A 19,334-nucleotide genomic window follows, 5' to 3' on the forward strand; every position below is an offset into this window, starting at 1 on the left:
GGGGCAGATACAAAATACCCAGCAAATCAACCTTCCATTAAAACAGCTCAAGTGCACAGAGTTAAAAAGCATGACTTAAATGAATTAATAAACATCAAATAGAAGGAGCTACTCCTTAAATCTAATCTATTCCTGGTCTCATAAGGAGGCCTCAGTTTGTAGTTCACTTTGGAACTCACTTTGAATCTTATTTTGGAGCCTGATTTACGACCTCTGCTTACCTGTCAGACTCACTTTGTAAGTTTCTATCTCTGTTTTCAGTAAGGTGTTTTACCATATTGTGAAAGGCATCTTGCTTACCCCTGCAATCATCCCTTGGCATGGCTTCTTAGCTAGGAATGCATTTCCCCCTCCAATAATGACAAACAAAAACAAAACAAACCATCTATTTGAGCATAGGGCTATCCTGGCTTCTAGTGAGATGTTTTAAAATAGATTTCAAGCTCTCAGTAGGTTATTGGTCTTTAAAACTACCTTCCTTGCATTATAAAGAAGACATATAAATCAGTAATATATGCATGAACTTCCCTAAATGGCCAATGGACAAAAGATACGATTAACAATTTTTGGAAAAAGCGTTAAGAAATATTTGACCTTACAGTAATCAAAGAAAAGCCGATTTAAAACAACCAGATTCAAATTTGGTTGCTAGCTAGCGCCCAGCCGGCGTGGCCCAGTAGGTTGAGCATTGGCCTATGCACCAGGTCACAGGTCCGATTCCTGGGCAGGGCCCATGTCTGGGTGTGGGCTTGATCCCCAGTGGGGGGCTTGCAGGAGGCAGCGGATTGATGTTTCTCTCTCATCAATGTCTCTTTCTCTCCCTCTCCCTCTCTCTAAAATCAAGGAAAAACATATTTTTTAAAAATCTGGTTGCTAGCAAAAACAGAATTTGCATTTTTTGTTGTTGTTTTTTTGTTTGTTTGTTTTTGGTAATCCTTACCTGAGAATATTTTTTCCATTGCTTTTCAGAGAGAGTAGAAGGGGGAGAGAGAGAAACACCGATGTGTCATCGATTGGTCGCCTCTCGCAGGGGCCCCAAGGAGGGCCTGGGATCCAGCCTGCAACCGAGGTCCATGCCCTTGCCCAGAATTGAACCCGGGACCCTTCAGTCCACTGGCCAACCCACTGAGCCACACCGGCCAGGACAGAGCTTGTGTTTCTTATGCAGTGCTATCAAGGATGCAGGAAAAGAATGTAAGTTGTCCAATTTTTTGGAACGCATTTTGATAATATGTATCAAGACTCTAACATGTTAAGAATATTTTTATGATTGAGCATTTATCTCGTGCTTAGGCCCTTTTCCTGCAGGGTTTTGGCCAGGTTTCTGCAGTTAACAAAACATGCCACATTTCTCTCTCGTGTGCAAATGAAGGCGGAAATGGGTAATAAACAGGTAAATAAATCAACAGGATAATTTCAGGTATGACAAGTTCCAGAAATAAAAGAACTATATTAGTGGGGAGTAGGGGGATATGGGGAGGGAGCATTGAGAGGCTTGTCAGGAAGTTCCTTTAAAGAAATAAATGCTGAGTTGAGACCTCCATGAATAGGAAAAGCCAGTCTTGGGAAGATCTGGGAGGAGAGTTCCAGCCTTGACAGCAAGTGGCATGGTCCTAGGTGGGGACCAGCTTGGTAATTGTGGTTGAAGGCCTGTGTGGATGGTACCAGGGGGTAGGAGAGGAGACGAGAGGGGTGGCAGGGCCAGTGCAAGAGGATGTGCATGCCATGGTGAGGGTTTGGGTTTCATTCTGAATGTGATGGACGTCATTGGAGAATTTTAAACAGAGGAGTGATGGGATTTAGGAAGATCACTCTGTTCATCTGTAGCTACTAACATAAGCACAGTCATCCCTCAGCATCCTCAGGGGATTAGCTCCATGACATTCCCTGCCACAGAATATCAGAATCCGTGGATATTCAAGTCCTTTATATAAAACGGTGTTGTATTTGCATATAACCTATGCACATCCTCCCATATACTTTAAATCATCCCTAAATTACTTACACCTACCACAAGGTAAATGCTGTGTATATGGTTGTTATGCTGTGTTGCTTAGGGAAGAATGACAAGAAAAGAAGTCTGTACATGTTCAGTACAGACCTACCATCATAGGTCTAACTACATAGTACACGTCAATAAAAATGTAACATTTTTTTCAAATATTTTCAACCCACAGTTAGCTGAATCCACAGATGTGGCACCTGTGGCTACGGAGGGCAGACTGCATGTCGGTGACATAGAGTTATAGATGCAACCCTGATGCAGCAGAGGCTTGAAACAGAAATGAGGTTGAATTACCAAAAAGTTAGTACCTGCTGTTGTTCACCTGAGTTGCTGTGCGCTGTAACTCTTGTGTTTGTATAAAGAGGCAATTGTTACATACTGCCGCCTGGGTTTGAGCCCCAGAATCCCAGCAACCCTGCTTATCAGTGATATGTCCTTAGGTGAGTGCATCAGTCAGGATAGGCTAGGTTATGCTGTGGTAACAAGTAACCCCCAAATCTCAATAGCTCAGAGCAGCAGGTTTTCATGCTTGTTTTTTCTCCCTCATCCTACACGTTTATGAGGAGTAAGCTGCGTCTCTACCCCATGGCGTTTTCTCTTCAGGACCCCTGCTGATGGAGCACCTCTGTATGGAAAAAGGCCTGTGGACACTCGTGCTAGTTCTTAAAGTTTATACTTCAGAGTGACTACTTTACTCCTTTCGGCATATATTACACCTGAGCTCAACAGTGTGGGAGTGGGGGCTTCCACAAAGGAAAGAGAAGGGGAAAAACTCAGGGGGAATAAGAGAGTATGTATTTCAAAATATTTTGCGGCTTGTAAGCATAGAAAGCACATGCTTCTTGAGAGTCATGCTAAGATGATGCACAGCACGGATGTTATTTTGTGGTGATGTTAAAGATGCCACAAGTGGCACTGTCAAGCTCACACTCTCATGGAAATAGACTGTGGTAAACCACACAGTAAGCACAGCCACTTAGGGAAAGTCACCCATGAAGAGCATATTTGAGTGAGGCCACTGTATGAAGACAGGGTGTCGTATCAGCATGGGTGCATTCCTCACCCCTCACATCCAATCCATCAGCACAGCCTTCAAAATGCATCTATAACCTGATTGCCTTGCTCCAGCTCCACTGCTACCTCCACCTCCTACCTGGACCAAGCAATAGCCTCCTAACTGGACCCCCAATGTCTGCTCTTGCTCCAAGGAGGATCCTGGACAAACATATGTCAGACCATCTCTCTTAGTCTGAAAACCTTCCAGTGGCTTCCCATCTCTCTTAGTCTGAAAACCTTCCAGTGGCTTCCCATTACACTTAGATTAAAATCCAAGTGCTTGCAGTGCCAGCAAGGACCCACACAGGCCTTCTGTTACCCACTTGGCCTCCCTCCTCTCCACTTGCCCCGCTGCAGCCACTCGGGCCCGCCTTATGTCACTTGCTGGTCTCCCTCCCGGGAACAACCTTTCCCTCACATCCACAGGGCATTGCCCAGACGTCACCTTCTCACTTGGGCCCTATTCTAGCTCCTTTACTCCAGAGCACTCATAACTTTCTGATATTCTGCATAATTTACTAATTAATTTTCCCCAACTCTCTACTAGCATATGAGCTCCAGAAGAGCAGATTTTTTCTTTTATTTATTACTGTATCCCCAGTGCCTGGAACTAAGCCTGGTACACAGTGGGTGCTCCATAAACCTTTGTTAAATGCTGAGTGACTCCACTGTAGAGAGATAAAAATGAAGCTGCGTCCTTTGACCAACTCACATCTGCACTAACCCAGCTTTCTTACCTGTCTCCTACCTCATGGACAGTGTCTCCATTCACCTCAGAAAACTGGGAATCCCTGGGAATCCTCCTATACTCTTAGCCCCTCTCTAAGGATCCCCAAGTCCTGTTGATTATTTATCATTTTCCAAACCCTTCCATTTCCCTCCACCTCCTGTCACTAACCTAGAGTAAGCCACCATCATCTCCCATCTCAATGAAGAAGACTCTCCTAACTCCCCTCCCTGCTGCTGCTCTCAACTCCTCCAGTTATGATGCATGGCAGTTGATCCAAGTGGTCTTTTAAAACGCGGGTCTGCTTAAATTTGCCTAAATCCTCTAGTGGCTGCTCTTCACCCTCAACATAAAGTCCAAACTCTTTGACATGGCCTAAAAAATTACTTTCCATTTGGGCCTGGTATAATTTTTTAGCCTTCTTTCTCTGGGCCTTTGCATGTGCTCTTCCCCTGGCGTAAAGCTCTCTCCATCTCCTCTGCCTGGCTAACAGCTGCAGTGTGGCTTCTTTCACGGAACAGGGGCTCCACCAGAACCCCATATGACCCATAATAGCACCCACCACCCTCCCCGCTGAATATCTCCACACCTTGCATGTTCAACCCAGGCTGTGAACCCTGAGAGCAGGAGATTGAAGGCACGGTGCTCGGCCCAGCCAGGGAGGGTCAGAGAGGGGGCACGAGAGCTGTCTCAGAGGTGAGCAGAATCAGCCAGGCTCTGGAGAAGGAATGGGCCTTGTGGGTTTTTGAACAGCATAGGCAAAATCGTAAAATCAAGATGGAACTGCCTTATGACCCAGCGATTCCACTTCTGGGTATATATCTGAAGAAACCCGAAACACTAATTCAAAGAACATATTTACCCTTGAGTTCACTGCAGCGTTATTTACAGCAGCCAAGATCTGGAAGCAGCCCAAGTGCCCATCAGTAGATGAGCGGATAAAAAAGCTGTGGTACAGACCTAACCAGTTTTGTTCAGTGGTTATCGAGAGTTGGCCCACAGATTGAAGGGTCATGGGTTCAACTCCAGTGAAGGGCACATTCCTCAGTTTTGGGCTCAATCCCCCGCCCCATTGGGGCGTGTGCCGGAGGCAACCTGTTATTATGGCTCTCTCGCATTGATGTTTCTCTCCCTCCCTTCCACTCTCTGAAAAGCAATGGAAAAAATATCCTTGGGTGAGGAGTAAAAAATAAATAAATAAAATTAAAAAATAAAAGACTATCAGACTCTCAAACATCACTAATGGTGAAAACCACTCACTCAATCTCAATTTTCTTAATCCCTTGGTTTCACCAATTTGACTATGAGCCCCTGAATAGTTAAAAATGTATGGTTTATATACATATTTCATATTCCACAATGCAAATCATGTTTTCTTGATGTATTAGAATGATAATTTTCCTCATTTTTCAAAGGATATTGAGTATTTTTAATTAATTTTTAAATTTTAAAATTAATTTTATAAATGCTATGATGGAATATGTATGCATAACTGAACATCTCTTCTTTCATGAAAATAACATTATATTTGCATATTTGGATTTCATGAATTTCCTAAAATATATAATTACATATTATACACTATTGTATCTTATCCTCCTGAACAACCCTGTGTTGTAGGTATTACTGCAGCATATTATCCGTGAGGAAATCGAGCCCCATAAAGATTATGTGCCCCATGAAGTGCCCAATCATTCAGTAAATGATGGAACGAGGCACTTCAGGGCTCATGGTCAAAGACCTTTTTCTTTCCACTGTACAACTCTCTTGGAGTCTGTTGTTCCACCAATGCAATAAAGAACCTCCTGAACACTGTCGCTAATGCCACAAAACCCTCTCTTGCCCCCAGGAAAGCTCCTAGAGGTGAAAGGGTCTCTGTGGGAGATGTATCTGATGACAAAACTAGAGACCCTAGAGAGTAGGACCCACAAGCACAGCTGATTAGTTGTGGATATTTTGTCATATAAACGGTAAAGCTTTGTAGAGTCTTTGAAACACCTCCTGATGGATCCTACTATCACAGCCTACACCTAAGGCAGAGCCAGTGAGTTGGATCCATGTTTACACTTCACAGGTCATTAGCATTTCCTTTGTCTGTTTTAATGTTGTTTATTTTAGATCCATAACCTTGTAGATACTTGATTAGAAAACAGAGATTGGGGAAAAAAATAAGTTATTTTTTAACTGTTCTTAGTTTTCTTTTAGTACCTTTACAGTTTCATTTTTTCCTGATTAAGTTTTTGACCTGGTGTAAGGTGCGAAGTAGTAATTCAACTTTATTCTTTTTCAGATGACTGTCCAGTTTATGCTATGGGAAATTTTATTCTATTTGTAGCCACTCAGTGTCATTGGAATCTCATTTCTATACTTGGGGATAGTCTCATGTTATGTGTCCTACCTCCTCAAGCTATGAGCCAAAACTCTATTCCTCAGCTTCTCCTGTGGCTTCATCATTCAAGTACCCACAAGTGAAGTCTTGATTTGGAAAAGAGCATCATGAGGAGACAGGTACTGCTGAAATGTAGTTCCTGAAGAGGGTGATGAAGCACAGCAGAGAGACATGGAGAGGCCAGCAGCAGCAAAGCACATCTATAACGTCAAGGGTGGCGCCAGCACCAGAAACGGTGCAATCAGTACTTTGAGTGATTGGACGGGCTAACTTAGTCTCCAAATGCTTCACCTCAAAGCCTAACTCTCTAACCCTTCTGGAAATTTTAATCTACTTAATATTGATTAATAGATTTCTTTTTTCTTAAAACTATCACAATCAGATTCTATAATTGCAATTTAGAACCCTGATTAATACATGTGCTGATACCATTTATTGAATAATTCATCTTTTCCTCCTCTGATCTGAATTGCATCTTTGGTGAAATCCTGCTTCTGGAAAGATGGAGTATCAGGGACCAGATTTATCCTCCCTGCCTGAAACAAATTAAAAACAGACAAAATATGTAAAACAATGTGTCACAGACATAACATTAGGTGGTACAGGACTGTGAAAACTGAGAGAGGGGAAACATGAACCCTAGAATTGCCCCTGCTCACTTATTTTCTTTTTTTATTTTTTATCCTCACCTGTGGAGATGCTTAGAGAGAGGAAGGGGGAGGGAGGGAGAGAGGGAGAGAGAGAGAGAGAGGGAGAGGGAGGGAGGGAGAGGGAGGGAGGGGGAGGGAGGGAGAGAGACGGAGAGGAAGGGAGAGAAAGGGAAGGAGAGAGAGAAACAGTGATCAGTTGCCCTCCGTACTTGCGCCATCTAGGGATCGAACCCACAACCCAGGTATGTGCCCTAAATGGGAACTGAAATAGAATTGGCAACCTTTCAGGGCTCTGGATGATGCTCAACCAACTGAGCCACTCCGGCAGGCTCCCTGCTTACTTTCTTGAGAGAGTTTTCAGGTGACAGTACAGAGAGCAGAGTCTGGAGGTCTACTTGGGTTGAACAGATAGAATTGGGAGCCTGGGGAAGTCATGGAAGCTAGAGGTCACAGGGCAGACTACCAGAGGGGAAAGAGCTACACAAAGAAAAAGTTCAGAATAAATGTAAACGGTCCACCTTCAGTGGTTAGCGAAATGCTGATGAGCACACATGAATAAGTAAACCATCCAAAGCTAGGGAAATAACTATCTGAAAGAAACACAATCACCAGAGCTCACAGAGAGCCAAGAACAGTCCATGGATGCAGCAGGCAGAACAGAATGCATGGGGTACTGGGGTCCTCAGACAAGTAAAACAAGCCTTAGGCTAATTGCTTCAATAGTGAGGTCAAATTCACCCTCATGTAAGTGCTGCTTGTTTCTAACTAACAAAGTTCAAAAGCGAGCCTCAAAAGAATAAAACTGTTGCCCTGGCCAGTTTGGCTGTGGTTAGAGTGTCCGCCGGCAGATTAAAGGGTCCTGGGTTGGATTCTGGCCAAGGGCACACACCTCGGTTGAAGGCCTGATCCCTGGCTCTGGTCGGGGTGAGTGCGGGAGGCAACCAGTCCATGTGTCTCTCTCACAGCAATGTTCCCCCCCCCCCCGCCCCCGTCTCCCCCTGCCACTCTCTGAAAAGCAAAGGAAAAAATATCCTTGGGTGAGGATAAAAAAAAAAAAAGAATAAAACTGCTTTTAAGTAACTGCATTTCATAATAAAGTCCATCATATTTATAGGAATACAAAAAATATCCACACCCAGCAGAGCAAAATTCACAATTTCTGGCATCTGATAAAAAAACAAACAACAAAAAACCTGCCAGACATACTACCCATAGAAAGGAGTAAAACCAATAAATTGAAACTGACCCAAAAATTTCACAGATAATAGAATTAGTAGACAAGGGCATTAAAACAGTTATTATCAATATATGCATATGATCAGGAAGGTAGACGGAAGCCGGAAGATGTAAAGGAGAGACATGGAAAATATACCAAAAAATTAAACTTCTGGAGATATAAAAAACAATGTCTAAAGTGAAAAATATCATGGAAGAGATCAGCAGCAGCAGAGACACTGCAGAAGAAAAAATATTAAACTTAAAGACATAGCAATAATAATTATCCAAAATAAAACACTCACACAATAAAAAGACTGAAAAAACTACTTAACAGAGCATCAGAGAACTGTGGGCAATGCCAGGTGGCCTAATGTATGTGCAATTAGAGTACCAGAATGGGAGAAGATAGAAGAAAAATAAAAAATATTTTAAGTAATAGCTAAAGCTTTTTCAAATTATTTGAAAATTACAAACCTGCAGATTCAAGAAGCTCAACAATTTCTAGAATAAGAACAAGAAGAAAACCATTTCAAGGCCCATCACAATCAAACTGCATAAATTCACCAGCATACTCAGACTGAAGGAAGTGTTACAGGCAGGAGAAAGAAAGTGATACCAGATGGCAACAAGGGACTGTACCCCCCAGATATGGTAAATACAAAGGTAAACATAAAATACTTTTTTTCTTATCATCTTAGTATTTTTAATAGATAACTGACTTTAAACCAAAATAATAAAAATGTATTTTGAGGGTTTATGCCATATTTAAAAGTAAAATGCATGAAAATCAAAATATCACAAAAGCCAAAAAACGGCAGAATAGAGAATTTTAAAACTCTGTTCCTCTTTCAAATGATTAAGTTGGTAAAAACTGTCTGAATCAACTTTTACAGAACTTTGAAACATAATAAAATATATATAACAAGCAGAGGAATGCTAACTGAAAAAGCTGTTAAATTTTTGTAATAGAGCATTGTGGCATTTTAACTTACCTAACTGCCATCCTTTATCCCCTAGATCAGCAGCAGCCACAAGACAAGTCTCAATAAATTTTAAGAGATTGAAACCATACCAAATATCTTGTTTGATCACAATAGAATTAAACTATAAATCATTAATAGAAAGAAAATGGGACAATTCACAAAATATAAATTAAACAACACTCATATAGTCAATGGATCAAAGAAGAAATCCCAGGGGAGATTAGAAAATATCTTGAAATAAATGAAAATAAAACACAACATACCAAAATTTATGGGATGAAGCAAAAACAGTGCTCAGAGGAAAATAAAATATCTCAAGTCAATAACAACTATACATCTTAAGAAACTAGGAAAGGGGTACAAACTAAATTCAAAGCTAGCAGAAGGAAGGAAATAAAGATTGGAAATAAATAAATTAGAGATTAGAAAAATAATAAATTTATAAGTTTTTATTGATTTCAGAGAGAGGAAAGGAGAGGGAGAGATAGAAACATCAATGATGAGAGAGAATCATCAATCAGCTACCTCCTGCATGCCCCGCAGTGGGAATCGAGCCCACAACCCAGGCATGTGCCCCGATCAGGAATTGAACTGTGACTTCTTGGTTCATAGGTGAATGCCACCCTGGCCGGGCAACAACAGATTTTTTAAGCAAGAAAATTAAACCTACTGTCAAGAGAGAAGGCAGGCAGTAGAACAAGACACAGAACTGTCCCATATATTAACATAATCCGGCTCCATAATTTAAAATAAATATGTAAAATATTTAGTGGGAAAAGTGGACAACATATGTTAATGGACATGAAATTTCCCTGGAGAGGGGAAAGCTATAAAAAGGAGCCAATGCTAGAAATTAGAAACATGATATAAGAAATAAAGAATTATTTTAAAGGGCAGGCCAGACACAAGTATCAGCCAATTTGAAGACAAGTGATTAGAAATTTACCCTAACCAAAATGCAAATAGAAAAAAAGAGTAAAAATAAAAACAGACAAAGTATCTGAGTAGAACAACATCGAACAGTTTCATCATATATGTGTGACTAGAGTCCCATAAAGAGAAGATAGACTAAATGGGGCAGAAAACATTTGAAGAGATAATAACCAAGACGTTTTCTAAAATTAATTAACGACCTAAGAAGCTCAGTAATCCTACAGTAGGTTAAATACAAAGAAAATCACACCTAGGCACATCAGAGTCAAACTACTAACAACCAAAGGTAAAGAAAATATTTTCAGCCCAGCCGGAATGGCTCAGTGGTTGAGCATTGACCTATTATCCAGGAGACTGAGGTTCAATTCCAGGTCAGGGCACATGCCTTGGTTTCGGGATTGATCTCCAGCAGGGGGGATGCAGGAGACAGCCAATCAATGGCTCTCTCTTGCCATTAATGTGTCTATCTCTCTCTCCCTCTCCCTTCCTCTCTCTGGAAATGGAAAAAAATAATAAAATAAAATAAAAAAATATATATGTGTGTGTGTGTATATATATATATATATATATATATATATATATATATGCTTTCAAAGCAGTGACTAACGACAGATTACATACAGAAGAACAATGATAAGAATGTCTGACTTATCAGGAATGATAGAGACCAAAAGATAATGTGTGAGCATCTTTAAAGGTAAAAGGAAAAAAAAACCCTGCCAATCTACAATTCTATATGTAGCAAAAGTATTCTTCAAAATTGAAGGTAAAATTGAGACTTTTAAAGGAGCAAAAGCTGAAAGAATTTATCACCAGAGTTAATAAAAGAAGTTAATTAGTATAAAAGGTATGCTGAACTCTACTGGAAAGCTGTGAAAATTAATGGTTTTGATATATTCATAATAAACTGAATTAAACTTTTTATAGAAAGAAAAATTAAGGTCACTTATTTAAAAACAAAGATGAAGTCTTGCCTTCTGGTTAGCTTTCTCATTAGTTCCTTCCACAGTAAGGTGTTAAGCTGTGATTGACATTTTTCTCATAATGAATTCTCTCAGGACATTGTATAGCCTGTGTAAATACAAAGGGAGAGGAACACATATGTATTTAAGAGCTTTATCATCAGTATAACCATTCCTAACAGAATGTTGCTGTTCTCTGCTTCAATTAAGTCAAAATACAAATCAGCATCTGATACTCAGTTTCCAATATTTTAAAATGTAATGTTACTTACGAAGTGTTTTTCATACAATTGTGTGTGTACTGTGTATATTTCTCAAGTTAAATTGATGTTTTAATGTATGCTCTAAAGCAAAGTAACACAAATATTAATATCCTTACATAAGCATAATGAGATGAGTCCTGACGTTGGTGCTAGGTGCCATTTTGTATTTTTCCCCTGTTGTTCTGTGTATTGTATAATTAACTCCCCAAATCATTGAGTTGCTCTTAAAAACAAAGAGAAAACAGCTTGACATCGTGTACACATTTTCTTTTTGTTGCTCAAGTCATACACATGGAAACATAATGCAACTGAGTGGAACTTACAGGGTTGGGCAAAACTAGGTTTACAACTGTGAGTATGCAAAACAGAGTTTATTCTTGTATTGTTTATTTTTGTCTTGTTTATTTGTATTACAACTGTAATATAAATATCAAAGTCTTGGCTTAATGTTATCAGTGGGCAAAACTGCACATTGAGCATTATCAGATTATTCCTTTTATTGGTGTATATGCCATCTAATTACTGAATAAATTGTTAATCCCCCCAGTATTGTAGCCATCATTATGAGTTTTAATATATACATATGTCCCACAGAACATATATAGTGTTGTTTTTGTATGTGTATTTTAAAATAGTACCATATACAACTTTCTTTTTCATTCACAATGTTTTCTGCTAACCTATCCTTATTTCATTCCTTTTCACATGCTCTACTGGTTTTCATTATATGTATTCCATTCCATTCATTTCATTTCATTCATTCATTGAAGTACATTTAAATTGTTTCCAATTTTTCACAGCCACAAATCTGAAATGAACCTTATTAATGGCTCCTAGTTCACATATGTGGGTGTTTTTCTAGGGTAGATTTCTTATATTTCTATGTTTCTAGAAACTTTAAAATTATTTTTTTAAATCAGAAATAGGTATTGAATATATGAGTGCTCTAGTTTTCTAGGTAGTTCAGTGTTTAATATGACTGCATGCTCTTTTTAGCCTCTATTAAAATGAACATAGTCTTCTATTTTAAGCTGTTGTGGTAAATTATAGTAATTTTCTAATCTTGAAGTATCCCTGTATTCATATGCTAATCCTAATTCATTATGGTGATTATTTAAAAAATTAACTGCTGGACTTAATTTGCTGATATTTTATATAAGAATTTTCCATCTTAATTCATAAGAATCATTGAACTATAGTTGTCCTTTCTTGTATTCTCCTGTTTTAGGTCTGGTAACAGAGTTTTGCAAGTTTTATAAAATGCATTGGATCTCTTTCCATCTCTCCTAAGTTCTGGAAACATGAACGTAACACAGGAATTATATGTTCTATGAATTTTGGTAGAACTTGTCCCTAGCAACTATTCTTCAAATTAATAGTTAATTATGTAATCTAAGTTCTCCATCTCTCACTTACTTTTAAAATCTATCTGAGGTGTCTATTTCTGGGATAGATATACATTTTCTACTCTGACTGCAAATTGTCAAAATTTCCTCCTAGTCCTAACAGTTTAGTCTTAGCTTAGGCTAGGCTATGTTTTCAGAGTCATACTAGTTTAAGAATTATCTTTGTGGACTTTATCCTTTATTAATACAAGTCATTTTCTCTTTTGATGCTTTTGCTTTCAATTATGTTAATATCACTATATTGCTTTCCTTCCATTACCGTGATTAGAAAAAATTTTAACCCAATATTTTCAAGTTTTCTGTGCTGCTGTTGGAGTTAATTTGTAGCTGGATTTTGTTTTAACCCATTGTGTTTTTATAACTTATGAGTAAAATTAACCAATTAATACTTATTGTAAATATTAATGTTTAGACTTATTGCTCTAATTTTATTTTTTTCTATTTACCATACTTGTATTTTTCTTTTCTTTTCTCGTTTCCATTTTTTACTTTTGTTGGACTGGATAGGTCATCTTTGCTCCATTTCTCCCTTTTAAATGGTCTTCAAATTATAAACTCAATTTAATTCTTCAAGTGTTTTTTCTGCATTAAAAAAACTAATATAAACCATTCAGAACTTACGTGTTTAAAAGCAACACCGGCAGTTAACTTGCATGTATAATCCCTTAAATACATTTCTGAAGTCTTCCAATTCTGTTTTCACACTTGTTGATTGGGAGCATAAATTCTTCACTCATTAGTGTAATGATTAAATGTGATGCCCTGTCAAGTACTAGCCTTGATAAAGGAAGAGGTCTTCAATTCCTTCATTCTTTCTTCGTTCAATCAAAAAACTTAAGTTCCGACTCACACAATCACCTTACGTTTGGGGGCAGAAATATTAACCAGGCTCTGTTAACGGTGATTGTTTTCTAATTAGAGAAAGCACATTTTAACCTGGCTGAGAGCTGTAGCCTCTGGGATGTGGGAGTTAACTTTGGAATGCTGTCCGTACTTCTCTTATCAACAGGGGAAGAGTAACAGCCTGACCCCAAAACAATGGAATCCAGGAGGCACCGCCTTTTGCAACCCCCAGCCCACATGGCTTGTAACCTGTTAGCATTATATCTTGCCTACTTCCCCATGCCTGTAATTCCTACTTTCCCATGTCATCTTTGTCCTTCTACCCCGATACAAACTGCTGGAGCATGGGGGCGGGGCTGCAGAGCAGATTTCTGTGGATGACCCTTACTGCTGGCAATATTGGAATCAACGCTCATATACAGATTCAACCCTGTCTCTGCCAAATTGGCTCAAGTAGTGACAGGAAGCCTGGACCCATTGTTGTCCAGTTTCATTACCTCCTTTGTCCTTCAAAGTCACAACCTCTTCATGTCTCTTGCATCATTACGGCCTTCATCTAACCTTTCCAGTTATGTCTCAGAATATCTTCCCATTCTTCCTTTACATTAGAAAAAAAAAAAAAAATCCCATTCTACATTGTCATGACTGGCCTCCTTTGCTGTAGATTTCATGAACATCATTTCCCAGGGACTCCAGGCCTTTCTTCATTTTTCTTTCAAAATGGCGGACTTCACATTCCATGATCAGCACCACGTGCGCCTGCGCCTCCCGCGGCCATTTCGCCCAGCAGCCCAAGCTCCAGCCTCCGCTCCGCGAAGCGCCTGCGCACCAGCCGCCGAAGCACCGTCGCTCCACCCTCTAGTTGAGTACGCCTGAAACCGCACGTTCCCGTCTCTTTCCTCCCCCACGGACTCCGCGCCGCCTTCCCCCCTTTCCTGTGAGATTCTTCCGCCAAGTAGCAAGCTCATCTTCCGTCGACAGCCTGTGCACTTGAGGAGCAAATCCAATAGGCGCTTACAGCCCTGGGGTTCGGCGTTCAGTCTTATCTGTGCACCGCTGCAATTGCCCTCTGCGCCCTAAAGTTGATAACCGATTTCGCTGGACTTTTTTGCGTTCCGTGAGGCCACAAATGAAAAGAATGGCAGTGGCGGAGGGATCTCTCGCTTACGTTGGTGTACTTTAACTAATGGGGGTCGTCCGGGAGTCGGAAGGGGGAGGGCAGAGGGAGGAGGCAGCCAAGGAATTGTTTTTTCCTCTGGCCCCGCCCTGGCCATGCCGGCCAATCGCGGTCGGCTCTGTCCCCACGAGCCTCGCTCAGCTCCGCGGACTGAGCCAATGAGCGACGGCAGCGGCTCCGAGGGGGCGGGCCGGGGAGGCAGTGCGTGTCTTGTGAGAGCTCTTGAACCAAGTCAGAGCCTGAGTCGGCTGGCTGGTTGGAAACAGCGGCCGCCGCGGGTGACTCAGGGAGGCGGGGTAAGAGCGCCGCGGCCTCGGCTGCGGGGAGAGGAGGAAGAAAGGTGAGGGAGCCGAACCCGCCGCCCCGCCGCCCGCCCGTGCGCCGCCGGCGGGGGCGAGGGGCGTCGGGGGATCGGCGTCCGGGAAGCGGGGTGTCGGGGCGGGGCAAGTGCGGCACCGTGGGGGGGACTCGGCCGCCTGGGACGGGCTCTCAGCGTCGGGGCCTTTCTCTTTCTGGGGTGAGGGGCGAACACTTTAAAAAGATCCTCTTCAGCCGCAAATAACGCTCCCCTCACTCTCTCTGCGTTTAGGTTGGAGGTGTTGGAAAAGCGAAACTTGGGAGAGCGAGGGTCACGCGGCGCTTGGGCCCGCGTTCGCTGTGGGGGAGGGACGGGGGGCGGAGAGGGTGCGGTTGGAGGGGTCGGCTGAGGGGTCCGCCTTCACTCGGGCGGCCGTCGGGGGTGTCGTCGTCGTCGTCGTCCTCCTCGGAGCCGGGGTAGGACCCCGCCCTCTGCCCCCGCCGCCCCCGCCCGTGACTCGCCGGCCCCTTACCACCTGCCGCCCCCATCGCGTTTTGTTTTTTTTGTGTGTGTGTGTTTTTGCAGGGAGGAGCCCTTCCTGCAGGCGTGGAACCATGGTGCTCACGCTCACAGAAAGTTGGCCGGTGCTGGTGGGGAAGCGGTTCCTCAGCCTGTCCGCAGCCGACCGCAGCGACGGCGGCCACGACGGCTGGGACGTGGAGCGCGTCGCCGAGTGGCCCTGGCTGTCCGGGACCATCCGAGCCGTCTCCCACACCGACGTGACCAAGAAGGACCTGAAGGTACAGCAGGGCCTCGGCGGGCGGCACGGCCAGCTCCCCGCGCTCCCCTTTTGTGAAAAGGGCGGTCAGAAAGTTGGCGTCTTGAAAGGCGCAGGAAACTAGACCTTTTTGAAAGTTTTTGAAATGGTTGGGTAGAGCCGGAGTGCATTGGGCCTGGACTTGGCCTGTGTCTAAAAATGGGCTTTTTAAGGGTGGTTCAGACACGTTTCGGTCCTGCCCGGCGCGCCGCCCCGTGAGGACCGGGTGAGGATTTCTCCGCAGGGGGAGTATTGTTAATATCAAGCGGGGCTAGTGGGTGACCTTTGGGATCATTAAGAATTTAGGGCTGGTGCTTGGGAGTGCTTTCAGTTGTGTGTTTTGTCTGTCTGTCTGTCCGTTCCTCTTAAATTCTTCACCCAACTTCTTAAACTTTTAGTCCAGTTAGAAATGAAGCGTGTGTAGGGGGAGGAGCTTGGTTCTATTATGCATATTAGGGTGGGTATTTGTCCGTATATGGTGGATCAGGGCCGGAGTGGGCTCCGGGGGGTGCAGGGTAAGTCTGTGGGTGGGTGTGGGATAGGACCATATATGGAGGCTGGGGCGGCGCCAGCTGCCCCTTACGGCGTGTTGGAGGAATGGCTTCAAAACAGTCCACCTTGGTGTTTAGAGGGAAGGGAAAGAAATGAGAACAAGTGTGGCCAGAGATTTTTAATCAGAACAGCACTCAGAACCTTTTTCAGGTGGGTCTTTTCAAAAAGGGATGAATTCTGATTGTACGCTCTAATAGAAGTATTGGTGTGAAAACTTTGTACCAACAAAGACTGCTTTGTGCAAAAATAGGTGGAAAAAGGGCCCTAACAAAGACTCCCAAGTGATGATAACCTGAAGGAAGAAGCGGTGTCAGAACCCAAGAGATTTCTGAACTTGGGTAATGGGTATTTCAGTATCTTGGTCATCATCTCTGCTTGTTCTTGAAAACTGCTCAAACAAGGGAAGCAAGTTTTAGCATTGACAGTTGAATATGTTTTGATTTCTGAAACTGTTCATTTGAATACTTTCAAGGTGACCATGCATGCCCAAACCTGTATTACTCTGTAAAGGGTTGTGGGAAAAGGGTGTGTGGTATATATATTTAAAGCTTATGTAGTGTGCCTTGTCTCATGTTGAAAAGGTGTTGTTACCAGTGAGCATTTAACCACGTGCCAGGAATCATGCTGAGCACTTCACAGCCATGATTTTATTTAATCCTTACAGCAGTTCTTCGGGAGGTAGGTACTAATATTGCTCTATTTTACAGATAAAAATCCTGGCACTGGGGGAGATGAAGTATTTTGTCTAAAGTCACATACCTAGGAATTCACACAGCCTGTGTTCTACCCCAGGAAGTTTGGCCTTCTGAGCTCACACTCTTAAATATCACACTCCCTGATTTTCTCCTCCATTTCACTCCCCCTAGCAAGCCAGATTTTGATGTTATAGAGAGAATGTGGTGTGGTGCAGAGATGGTCAGGCTGTTTGCTTTAGGCTATGATTTCTCCATAAAATGGGCTTTGTGTACTAGATTTCAACCATAGTTGCTGTGGTTTATTTCACCTGCCAAAATGAAATTTTCTCTTGTGTATCTGTTTTTCACTGATTTGAATGGACACAAGGTTTGATTTAAACTTTATAGTCTTTAGTTCTTTCTAAAGATGAGAGACTAGGTGTTCTCTTTCCCAATAGTGATTGAGTACCTTTTGGGTCGGGAAGGCAATGTAGGAGGTCCTTTATAGTGTATACTTTTAAATCTCCATATCTCCCTAACCCCCAACCTTCAAGGTGGTGGTAATATGTTCATTTTCAGAATGAGGAAATTGAATTAGGAAAAGAAGTCTTGTTTAGACTTGCCTAATGAGTTACCAGATGATGGAGAGAGGAGGATTTGAATCTAGGTTTCGTGTGTGTCCTTTCCACTGAGCTAAGGTGCCTGACCTGGAGACAGCGGGGTTTTAATTCAAGAACTTTTACTTCTATTGGATTTTTGCTTTACCTGCAGACCTCACAACTGTCTCATGTAAGATACAAATCTACTCAATGTCTTTCTTCTAATCATGACTTACTGCTATCTTCCTTAGTTGATAGAAGAAGGCATGTCATATCAATAAAAACATGGAATTTTAAAACAGTAGAACCAAATTATGCTTGATGAGATGCAGGCAGGAACTAAGTAACTAACCATCCTTACTTACACCTGGGTTTAGGGATATTGCGTTTTGGGGGGTGGGGTGGGACTGGGGCCTGAGATGAATATGAATGAATAAAACTCAAGCACTGTCCAACTTTTTAGTATTGGTAGAAGTACCGGTCTGTCTAGACGGATTTGCTTAGTTGAGGATGATATTATTGGGCTCAAAGCTTATTAACATTGTTTTACCTTGAGAGAGACTTTGTAACAAATACAATATATCTCAGATACAATATATCTAGTTGATTATGAAGAAGTTCAGGTAAAGTCTACCTTATTTAATCCTCACAAGTGTATCCTAGATGGTAAACCACACTTTTTTAGTGTTAGAAATTGACTCTTGCAGAAGTTAAATAACTTGCCCAAGTTTGTCTCTATACCTTAAACACTAGATTTTAATATTCAGATACAGTGAGGTTAGAACACTTTATTTTACTGGCCTCTATATCCTTAGCATCTAGAACACTGCTTGGCATGTAGTGTTTGCCAAAATATTTGAATGAATAAATGAAGGAATCATAAAATTATTATCTTTACACAGGAAAACAGTTTAGAGACATAATCTAATGATGGAGCAGTGACATTCTCTTTTTCTGGAATGGCAAAATTGGAAATGATAGGTAGTGAATCATAATTAAGTAGGCCTCTTTTTCATCTTTGGAGCTATACAGCATAAATAACATTTTTGTAGATAGACTGGGGTAGCGTGGGGGAAAGAACACAATTTGGAATGAAAACTAGTTACACCTGTCAGCTTGCAAGAGCTTGATCAAGTCACTTGAGTTCCCCCTGGATTTGAATTCTTAGTGGTATGTCATTTCATAGAAATTTCTGCAGAAGAGGTGTTTTGAGGGAGGATTGGTATCCTTATATGTAGAACTTCAAACTTAAGACACGAATAAAAGACATATGAGCTTTTGACAGGAAACTTTTGAAAGAATGTTGAAGAAAGCTTACAACGTATATATATTTAATTTATCTTTATTGTTGAAAGTATTACAGATGTCCCCCCTTTTCCCCCCATTGACAACTCCCACTCCCACGCTCCCTCTCCCTGTGCCTATGGCACTATCACATATTTTTTAAGTCATCCTTTTTTCAAACCAGAATTAATGTCAGTTTTTGACCAATGCAACTTAATACTCCTAAAGTCATAAACTAAATTATTTTTAAGGAGCTAAACTTAATTTTCAAATCACTCAAAAATTAGGATGTAAAGAGAGACCCTGTCTAAATTTTGGTTTAGGGTTGATCATAAGCTTTACAGATAGCAGTCTGATAAGAATTGTGATATTTCTTAAGTTTTGTGAAACCCTTTAAGATCTCAATTTTTTACTTTTTTGCTGAATTAGATGTTAGATAATCCTATTGAAAATCCTCTCTCCCCCATTCCTAACTGAAGGAGTAATACCCTGATAAAT

General features: G+C 41.5%; 1 protein-coding gene across 2 annotated transcripts in view; it reads left to right on the forward strand.

Moving 5' to 3' along the window:
- Nucleotides 1-15,496: 15,496 nt before the first annotated feature.
- Nucleotides 15,497-19,334, forward strand: part of KDM3A (lysine demethylase 3A) — a 48,689-nt gene continuing 44,851 nt past the window's right edge. Inside the window, exon 1 of one of the 2 annotated variants that reach the window (XM_016201814.2) lies at nt 15,497-15,710. In XM_016201814.2, the coding sequence (XP_016057300.2) occupies nt 15,525-15,710 (186 nt within the window). In that variant the 5' untranslated portion in view covers nt 15,497-15,524. The remainder of the gene's footprint in view (nt 15,711-19,334) is intronic. The other variant, XM_016201815.2, reaches the window with a different exon arrangement.

Source organism: Miniopterus natalensis, chromosome 13 (genome assembly GCF_054644295.1).
Source record: "Miniopterus natalensis isolate mMinNat1 chromosome 13, mMinNat1.hap1, whole genome shotgun sequence".
Lineage (NCBI taxonomy): Eukaryota > Metazoa > Chordata > Mammalia > Chiroptera > Miniopteridae > Miniopterus > Miniopterus natalensis.